This window comes from Nannospalax galili, unplaced genomic scaffold, assembly GCF_000622305.1.
Source record: "Nannospalax galili isolate Female #2095 unplaced genomic scaffold, S.galili_v1.0 scaffold272, whole genome shotgun sequence".
Lineage (NCBI taxonomy): Eukaryota > Metazoa > Chordata > Mammalia > Rodentia > Spalacidae > Nannospalax > Nannospalax galili.
In genome coordinates this window covers 1,124,536-1,135,385 of record NW_008331836.1, presented here as the reverse complement: position 1 = coordinate 1,135,385, position 10,850 = coordinate 1,124,536, and the positions used below count along the sequence as shown (strand labels likewise).

Genomic DNA, 10,850 nt, shown 5'->3' with positions numbered 1-10,850 from the left:
ATATTTATAGCAAATGAGTTTCTATAAGAAAAAGAACGCATTCTTTCATCATGTGAGGATAAAAAGGTGCACAGAGTCCTCTTTAGCCTTTGTTGCTTTGGGCTTATTTGAAATAGATATGATTAGTATGGACAGTATTAAATTAGCAAAAAGATGGTTTGATTTTCTATGAATCAGAAAGAATGGAAGTGATAGAATTATATGTTTCATCAGGCAACTCTGAGAAAACACACACACACACACACATACACACACACACACACACACACACACACACACACACTAGTTTCTACAGTGACTCCAGAGAAGGATTCACCACTTTTTTCCTTCTGTGCTTTGGAACAAATTCCCCAGGGCTTCACAAAGCAGAATATTTTTACAGTTTATGCTCGGAGTGCTTGAATTGTGTGGGACTTGATTTTTCCCTGCATTTCTAAGGGAGACTATAGATAGCTTCAAGGTATAGAAAGGAAGACTGAAGAGACAGAATCTCACTCTGTTGTTGGAACTTGGGTTGATAAACTCAAAGGCAACATCTTTCCTTAGTTTTTTCCTTACCTAGCTTATACTCTGCAATTGGGATAAAACTTTGTCTTTGCTCTTCCAAGACTTATGTTTGGAATGACTTCTGTGTGTATGCACACATGAAGTGCCTCTTGAATGATCCTGAAACAAACACCAATGAGACTAGCCATATCCATTGTCTTTAATTTCTTTTATGCTGATTGTATCGGTGATTTCAGAAGCTCCCACATGCAGGCAGGAAGAATACCTTTGTTGATACACTTTTTTCAACTAGAATTTCCTAATCACAAAGCCCAGCTGCCAATATTCTTCCCCAATTCTCTAAAATAATAGTCTATAATAATAACCAAGATACATCATGGTTTTCTGATCCATTATGGATTATGGTCATCTTAATAATGTTTTGCACAGCTTTAGCATTAATTGAATTTAACTGCATCACCAATCTCTGGACATTGTTTATTGGTTATTATATATAGGAATTAGAAAGAGTCCAAACTATTACAATAAGTTGAGCACCTCATTTAAGGACTTTTCCAAATAGAAAGTTAAATTTAATTCAATATTGCAGTTACTTTGTGAATAGGTAGGAAATATGCTTATTGGTACTCATTTGTTAATGTGTTAGTGATGATCCTTTACCTATTATGTTTGCAATCTATTTTGTCTTGAGTTTAATACATGAAAGAATAATTGAGCTATTTTTGGAGGGGTATTAATTGGTAAGCTCCTAATATTAATGGATGTGTTTTCAAATGGAAATCATAGGGTTTTTCTCCTTTCTTTGTCTCCTAGAAGATCACAGACGTGGTCAAATCTCATTTGAAATATTTTTCTCAACACTTCATTAATACTATAGTCATATTATTTTGTTTTCCAGTAAAGCCAGCATTAACAGTGCTTGTGTTCTTCTGGGAATACAGCTCAGTAGAACTAAGCCTAGCATGTGCCAGGCCCTAAGTTCAGGTCTCAGCACTACCAAAAAGAGAAAACCGTAAGCAGCTATGATTAAAGTCAATAGAGGTCTTGGGCTTTCTAGATCTTATTCATTTATGACTGCTTTCTTGTTTGCTTGCCAGAATTTTTCCGGGAGCTCCTGGAGAATGCAGAGAAGTCCCTAAATGACATGTTTGTCCGGACCTATGGGATGCTGTACATGCAGAATTCAGAGGTGTTTCAGGACCTCTTCACTGAGCTGAAGAGATACTACACCGGGGGCAACGTCAACCTGGAGGAGATGCTCAATGACTTCTGGGCTCGGCTTCTGGAACGGATGTTCCAGCTGATAAATCCCCAGTATCACTTTAGCGAGGACTACCTGGAATGCGTGAGCAAGTACACAGACCAGCTGAAGCCCTTTGGAGATGTCCCCCGGAAACTGAAGATTCAGGTCACCCGCGCCTTCATTGCTGCCCGCACCTTTGTCCAGGGGCTCACGGTGGGCCGAGAAGTTGCCAACCGAGTTTCCAAGGTAACAGAGTGTGCAGTCTTCCTATTTGGTGTTTCTTTTTTCTTTAAAGAAATTATTAGAAAAAAACCTTAGGTCAAAAATTCTTATTCATAATACTTTTCTCTTAGAGAAATCAGGTACATGTCCAAGATCAATTGTGATTTTTTAAATCCCTTTCTTAGTGAAAAAAAAATCAGAATCTTAAGTAATTCCATATCATTTGGCAAATAATGTATTTATCAGCAATTTAGCAGAGTTTTCATGAAGAGTCAATTGCAAACAAACTGACTTGCAGCTAGGATCAGGTGATCAAAGTTTTAAGGATGAACAGTCCACTTGGGTACTCTAAGGAATGAAGGGAGGCAATCTCCATAGGTGCAGTAAGTAGAGACAGAACAGTGGCATATGGCGTTTCTTCTTTTAAAAAGCCGTGTGGCCCCTAAATGGTGAAAGCAGAGCCCTGTGCCTGCACCTGTGGAACGGCATTACGGGGGACTAATGGATACAAAGTGTAGGTTCTGCCTGATCCTCTCATGGGTTATTCGTTATCTTTGTAATGCCACACCAGGTATTGTGTTGGACTTATGAAAAAGATAAATCACTAATCCACTTTGGTGCCTTTTCTTGAGGATAATGTCTCTAAACCTTTAATGCAAGAGATCATTCTCTGTGACTGGCTTTCAACATTGAACATTTCCTGTGTGAAGCATACCTGCTTTTGTTTAAGTTCTGCCTTGACATTTAACTGCTCTTACGAGGTGGGCCTACTCGTTTATGAGGTCAGCCTTACAAATAACCTAAAAGATCATTTATATAAGAAGCAAAAGGAAACCAACATATAAAAGGAATCTGGTATTATATCTCCTAAAGAAGGTCATATTTGTACAAAGATTATTGGCAAATAGTATTTTTTATTGCCGGACTGAGCCCAGGATACACAGTATTTTTCCTATTAGCACGACTTTGCTACATTTCTTTTTGCTCCAATTTTTATCTTGATATTTACATCTTGGCCTAAAGACCATGTGGTCTATGCCCTTAAAAGCATTTCTCTGTGGCATTATTTGTAAGATTCTTAGCAATTCATTTTTAAATTATTAGTTTTTAAAAAGTAACAGCATGCAGAAAAGTTATTTGCAAAGTCTTTTAAATGAATAATTGTAAGGAATTTAGTGATATATAATCAAATATACTATTTACATGTATATACATATAGCACTGTTCTTGATACAGTGTCTTGGGTTGGATATCAACAATGTCATAGATTTGACCTATGAAAGGAACAAGGTCCTCAAAAGTGGTTTAATAAGGAATCAGCTAAGTGGAATAGAAGGAGAAATTATGATCACCTGAAGCTAGTCTTTAAAACATAAACAAGTATAAAAACAAAAATTATATCCTATCTATCCTTAGCAATATATATGTTGTTGTTAAAAATAAATATAATTAAATTGTAATTCAGTAAGTGAAATTAAAACTTGGTCACAGAGACTTCAGAGGGGAAGCTTTCAATCTTCAAGGATGAAACATGCAACTAGCATTTGATTGTGAGCCTGAGCCTTTAACCGCTATGCCAGCTCTCCCAACAGCCCAACAGCTAGCATTTGAGAAACATAAGGAAGAAGCGTGGATAGATATAACCACTATTCCTAGTTCTTGATATTGACTCTGCCTAAATGTCAGTGACATTTTAGGTCATGTGCATGATCAGGGCAAGTTACAGGTACATAAGACAGTATATATTTTTCTGTAAAATACCTAAGGAACCACAGGAGACTGTTTCTCCTGTTTCTCAGAGCATGGCATTAATAACTGCCCAGAGATGGCATGCCCCTCTTTAGGGTGAAGGTAAATGTCAGGGTTCAACCATCAGTTGAAGGTCATATTTAGCTTTTTCAAGAAGTGATGAGGGGTGTATTCTACAAAATCAATTTTTTTCTCTAATCCCTTTATTCTCAAAGCAACAGCTTTTGGAGTGGGTGTAGGTTGTGGATCATGTAACTGGAAAGTTAACAGTTTTACACATATTTGACTTGACTGGCCTGAGTTGCATTAGTCCTAATCATCTATAGTCATAAATCCTGTGTTGGTATCTGGTCTCTGTTGGAGACAGAAAGAAACAATGGTAGATAAGTGGGTCGGTAGGCAGACAGTAGATAGATAGAGCTCACAGCTCACATAAAAGGAATTGGAGGAATTATCAAATAATTTATAACTTAAGAATTTCAGTATTTTCATTTTTTCTAATAATTTCCAGAGAGTCTACAGCTAGGATAACTAGAAATGTAGCTATTAGTGCTAACATGACTACCCCACTCAACTACTTTGTATACTAAGAAAAAAAAATGTAAGGAATAAATATATTAAGAAGAAAAGGAAGATTGAGTTTGAAGTTTAAGCCCTTCACAAATCTGAAGCCTCTGAGTGCTCTGTGAATTGAATGAGTATGAGTTAGTGGATGAAGGCAGATGCATCAGAGAATTCAAAGCAAAGTTTCCAATTAGACATCAACAAACTCATTCATCTCCTCATCGTGTTTTGGGGATTTGATTTCCTTCAGTTCCTCTTTTTATTTACAGTGACTACTTAAGTCTTTGAAGGCATTATTAATAGCTTCTAATTAATTGTTTTGACTGGGAAATTTACTTCTTTGGCAAAACATAATAGGGAAATTCTTTTTTAAAATAGCGGAAGACTAATTTGTAAGCCTCAACATAATAATTTTTAATGTACACTTGCCTTTTTATGGATACAAAGAATGCCTTTTCTAACCTAGGAAAGGAAGAAACTCACTTAAGTTCTATGTCAGGTACATTATATGATTATGCCATGAGTAGCTATGGTTGGTGAAGTAGGATTCACTTTCTGTGTATATTACCGTTTTTGAGTACACTAGTATTGGCAAGACTTGTAGCTGCAGCATCATTCATACTTTACTGGAGCGATTGATGCACATACTTAGACAACAATTCCAGCTGACCTGAAACTTGCTATGTAGACCAAGCTGGCCTCGCTCTCACAGAGGTTCATCCACCTGCCTCTGCCTCCCAAGTGCTGAGATTAAAGGCATGCATCCTATTTTCACACCAGTTGCTGGATGTAGAAGGAATGTTCCTGCATCATGTGTAAGATTCTTTCATTCAAAGAAATTAAGATGGGGAAAGACTTTACTGTCATCTAACCATGAATTTTTCACCTGTGTAGTTTTGATCACAAGAACTCCTGGTTGTTTGTAAAATTCATGGATAATTTTTTACTTGCTAACCCTTCTTTACAGGATGATAAATGATAATGGGTATATATAGAAGGTAAAGTTCTAAAATGAACATAAAAGGCAGTTTTGATAATGTAGAAAATAGCTTTAAATTAATGGGTCTAGTCTTTTTTGCCATGGTAACTTTATTAAAATGTAATTCTTGTCCTTTTATATGTGGTCATTAGCAAGTAAAAACATGAATGCTAACAGCTACTCTGAAGACTTTACATAGAGTTTATACATTATACAGGGCTGCATAAAGAGATCTTGGCAGGTCTATACCAAGTTTCTATCATTCATCATAGAGGCAATAGTGGAAGTAACTCTAGTGTCATTCCTGGTCCAACACACAAAAGAAGACATGACTTTTACATCTTATTTCTTCACTAAAATTGAATCCTGAGCCAGACATATAGTTCAGTTAGTAAAGTACTTATATTGCAAGCTTAAGTGTGTTCTGAGTTTAATACCCGGAACACACACACACACACACCACACACACACATGCACACATACACACACACATACATGCACACTCAACTTTGCACAAATTCGGGAGCAAAAGCCACAATTTGTATCAAGAACAATGACATCATCTATGCATATCATATCACTGATTTATTCCAGAAAAAAATGGGCAGGTTACAGAGCTGGGATCCATAGCACCTGAGCTGTTGACAAATACTGTCATCTATCATCTATCATCTATCATCTATCTATCTATCTATCTATCTATCTATCTATCTATCTATCTATCATCTATGTATCTATCTATCTATCATCTATCTATCTATCATCATCTATCTATCTGTCATCTACCTCTAATCTTTCTTTCTTGGGGGTCATGATTTTTGAAAAGAAAGTCTTACTTTTATCACAGATACCTGTTTATGTTTCCTACAAACACTGGGGTTTGATGATAAGACTCAAACATGATGCATTCACCACATCTGAGTTCACACAATCTCTGATCACAGTGAAAAACCATCCTAAAGAAAGTGCTATGGAGTCAATTTATGAGAGAAATTTTATTCTATTTTAATATTTTGGAAAATTTTAAGATAAAAATAAGAACACCCATGATGGATATAACCTGAGTTATCAGGGTTTTGTTTTCCTTCTGTGGTGGTGTTTGATTAGAGCTAAATTTTGTGGAGTGATCCAGAAAAGAACCCCAAAAAGGCCTTGGTGGATGAAACCCCTTTATAATTCTTCTGTGGTTTGTGTATTCTCTTCTGTAATTGGTGATTATCCAGTGTAGATTACCTCAATTATAGTGTTAGGAAGAATAGGTCAACCTTTTGAAACTTATCAATAATGCTTTCATGTTTGCAACTTTTAAAACAAGATAAATAATTTACACTTGCTGACATATGATGGCATTGTGACTATTATATTTGAAAAGTGCTTTGCAGGTAGTTAATAAATAATTTCATAATAAAATAGTAATAAAAAAAACTGAGTGTGGTGTTGCATACCCAGCCTTTGGAAAGTGGAGGCTGGAGGATCAAGAGTTCAAGATCATCCTCAGCTACATAGTTTGAGGACATCTTGGACTACAAGAGATACTATCCAAGCACTTAGATTACAGATATGAGCCACCATGCCCAGTTTAAAGGCACATTTCTACCAGGTGTGGTGGTGCACACCTTTAACCCCAGCTCTCGGAGGCAGAGGCAGGTGGATGTCTGTGAGTTCAAGGCCAGACTGGTCTACATATTGAGTTCCAGGACAGCTGGGGCTACAGGGAGACCCTGTCTCAAAAAGACAAAAACAAAAAACAAACAAACCCCCCCCCCCCCAAAAAAAACCACACAAAAACTAGCTTATTGATGCAATTTAAACAAAAAGGTATGAATTATTCTATGGTCCAGTTTCTGTGTTAAAATCTAGAAATCCAAAGAGAATAAGGTATTGTAGGTATCAGAAGGAAAAAAAAATCATATTTTCCTCTGTAGAATAGCTTGTAGGATAGATCATAGTGAAGTCTATAGAAATAAGAAGACCACATCTTGATTAAAATAATTTGATTGCTTTGATTAAAATAATTAAAATCCTTTACTAATTTTAAGATTTCTTTGAAAACTGCATAGTTTAGAGATATAAATTTGGAAAATGATTCAGTTACGAAAAGGATAAAGACCAAGAACACGGAAGACCTTAATAGCTATTTGTATATACTTTCTTCTTGATCTTTTTGAGCTATGTCTGTATAACTTATATTTGAATTATGTTATTTCATCTTAAAGTTAAATTACTATTATAATTCCATTAGAATGAGCACCTTTCTTCCCAGTGAATCCGATTTTAATGTTTTATTCAATATGAAATGTGAGCAATTCTACAATGAGCAGAAAAGGCTTGGGAGCCAAGCTTCTTACTACATTTCCCCTCTCCAGTATCCACTAGTATCAACTATCCTCCTCTCTACTCTGAGATGGATGGTTACAATAACCTACCATTTGTCTGACTCGGATATAGACCTTACAAGATACTCTAGAGATGTTCTACAGGTTTGATCAGAAAACATTTCTTTGGTATGTTTTATATGTTAAGTACTGTTTTTTAGTTCCTGAGACACAAAGACTAAGCAAATTAAAGTACTTGCAACTACTAATTACAAAATAAGAGGTAAAAAGGCAATTTCTATAAACAATGAAAATATTGTGCAATAAATATTTTAGGAACAGAGAGGAAAGGCGCTTTGTATACTACTAGCCAGAAGTAACATGTTAAAGGACATGTTGATATTGGGTAGATGATAAGAACACATGGTGTGGTGAAGGATATTTCAAGTAGAGGAAGAATATGAGCAGTACTTCAGAGTATGAAATAAGGCATCACATGGCATGTTCCAGGAATACTAAGCAAATGATTTTCCTGAGGCATCAAATACAAAGCAATGACTAGGGAAAGATAGGACTAGAGACCTAAGTGAAACTTCTGTATTAAAACTCTCTGGCTCTTACAATCTTTCCATCCCCTCTTCGACACTGGTGGGTGAAGTTTAATATAAAAGTCCTGTCCAAGGACCAGCATTCTGCAGGCTCTTACTCTCTACACTTTGGCCATCATGACCTTTTATGTTCCTGGTTTTCTGTTTCATAAGATTGTAAAAGCCAGGGAGAAGGTTCATGACCAATGGAAATAGAGGCTTACGAGCTCCTGGGACCCTGCTCGTATGAACCTACAACAATGGTGTCAGCATACACAAGTCCCATACAAACTCAAGCAGACAAAAACCCAGCATAGAACTGGGGAAATGGACAGCAGATCCCAATCCTAGCTGAAGAAATATTGGCAGCTTGATTACCAGTAAGTGAGGAAGAGCTGATCTTCCTAAAGAGAGGGACTCTAGATAGCCTTCAGTAGATGAACTTGCACTTGAGGACCATCTGGTGACACTAACTTAACACAATAGGCCTTAACACAAATGACAGGATGTATGAATTCTAGTGTGGGGTGTGTTGGGAGGGTGCCAGTGAGGACTGGGGTATAAAGATGATTAAGATTGATTGAGATGTTCTGTATGAAATATATAAAATTTCAATAGAAACAAAAAATTTGTAAAACACAGTAAAAAACAAACCTCTCTGGCTCAGAAATAACTTTGGACCTATCTATATTCTGCATCAGCAATAAAAATAAGGCTGAAGAGATGTCTCAGTGCATAAGGATACCTGCTGCAAGCCTAAAGACCTGAATTCCATCACTGAAACTCACATGGTGAAACAAAAGAATCGAACCCAAAAATTGTCCTCTGACCTTCACTTGTTCACCATGGCCACCATTTTGTCCTCTGAAAAAAATAAACAAACAAAAGCTAAAGCAAACTTTCTATAGATAGAAGCATTACAATGCTCCTCTCAGAAAGATGCATGCACTCCACCAACCATGTACTTGACATTGTTCATGACAGACAAACAGTAAATCACCTTGCCTTTAAAGAAATCACACTCTACACAGAGAGGATACAGTATAAAAATCAGAACTATAATATGAGTAATCAGAACAATGATAAGAATTCAGATGAAATGCAGTGTCATCCTGAAGAAAAAGATGTTTAACTTTGTCTTAGGGAATTAGAGAAGGCAACTTAGAATAGACATTGGACTTGAATGTATAAAATGGAGGGTACTATGGCTGGAGAGATGACTCAGAGGTTAAGAGCACTGGCTGCTCTTGCAGAGGACTTGGGTTCAATTCCCAGCACCCACATGGCAGCTAACAACTGTCTGTAACTCCAGTTCCAGGGGATCTGAAACCTCCTGACCTCCGTGGGCACTGAATGACAGGGGTGTACTTACACATATGCAGGCAGTACACTCATACACACAAAAAATAATGATAAATAAAATAAAAATAAAATGGAGGGTACCATTCCAAGGGTACAAAAAGGTATGGCTTTTTCTCTCAGTATCTGAGGTCATGGCTTTGTGAAGATGAGGTCAATTGAACCATATAGTTTAGGCATCATTTCTTACCTTTAGGACTCTGAATATCTTTAGATGAATAAGAGCTTTTCAAAAGACAATATGTGAATTCTTTCTACTTAAGCAAAATGATCCATGAAGATGGTGTCCTGGAAATGGGGAGATGACGCAGATTCTTTTGTGGAAAGTTGTTATGATTGACCAGCTGAGAGACAATGCCACCTGCAGCACAGCAGGTGTCGAGCAGACTGGAGAGCATCTCTGCAAAACACAGACTACAGCCCATTAGCTAAGATGTAGTATTGTCCTTTTCTTTCTCCAGTATCAAGCAGCATTCCTGACACAGTTTCTTTCCATTTAGTAACAGTTATCTGCTGATAGATGTGAAAATTACCGAGATCTAAAGTTTGTTGTGGTGGCACATGCCCATAAGATATGCTGAAGAGGCAGAGGCATGAGGCCAGCCTGGGCTACACATTTTCCTTTTTCAAGCCAGGTTTGGTGATGCACACTTTTAATCCCAATCCCAGCACTTGGGAGGCAGGCATATCTCTGTGAGTTTGAGACCAGCCTGGTCTACATAGCTCCAGAGTTCCAGGCCAGCTGAAGCTACAGGAAGACCCTGTCTCAAAAAGAAAAAAAAAGTTTTTTTATTTATAAGTGTAGTAGGATAGCCTGAGAAAGAAGAGACTAGGATCATATGAACTATCAGTCTTTACATTTTTAAAGAGGATTCAAAAGAGGAAGACAAATACAAAGAACGAGAAAGGTGTGCTAGCCTAAAAGTAAATGGAGAGAGAATTTAAAAAGTAAGATTGCAAGCAATAGACTCAATTGCCGTAGGTAATTAAATGGAACAAGCAGAAAAAAATAGACCTTGGGTTTGACCATAGGGATGTTATGAATTTCATTAAGCCTAACATGAGTGAAGTGGTGACCTCGTTTCTGTTAGTTTCTGTTGCTCTGATAAAACCCTCTAACTAAAACCAACTAGAAGAGGAAAGGGTTCACTTGGCTTACATATCCTGATCATAGTTCATCACTGAAGATTCAAAGGCAGGAACTCAACAGGAACCTGGAGGCAGGAATTGAAGCACAGAGCACAGAGGAATACTGCTTACTGACTCATTCCTCTGGCCTGTTCTCAGCCTGCTTTCTTTTTTTAAAATATTTCATTGTTTTTATT

General features: G+C 37.0%; 1 protein-coding gene across 1 annotated transcript in view; it reads left to right on the top strand.

Moving 5' to 3' along the window:
• Gpc6 (glypican 6) overlaps positions 1 to 10,850 on the top strand; it is a 1,180,899-nt gene that overhangs the window by 597,303 nt on the left and 572,746 nt on the right. Inside the window, exon 3 of the mRNA XM_008827006.3 lies at positions 1,605 to 1,996. Within this exon, the coding sequence (XP_008825228.1) occupies positions 1,605 to 1,996 (392 nt within the window). The remainder of the gene's footprint in view (positions 1 to 1,604; positions 1,997 to 10,850) is intronic.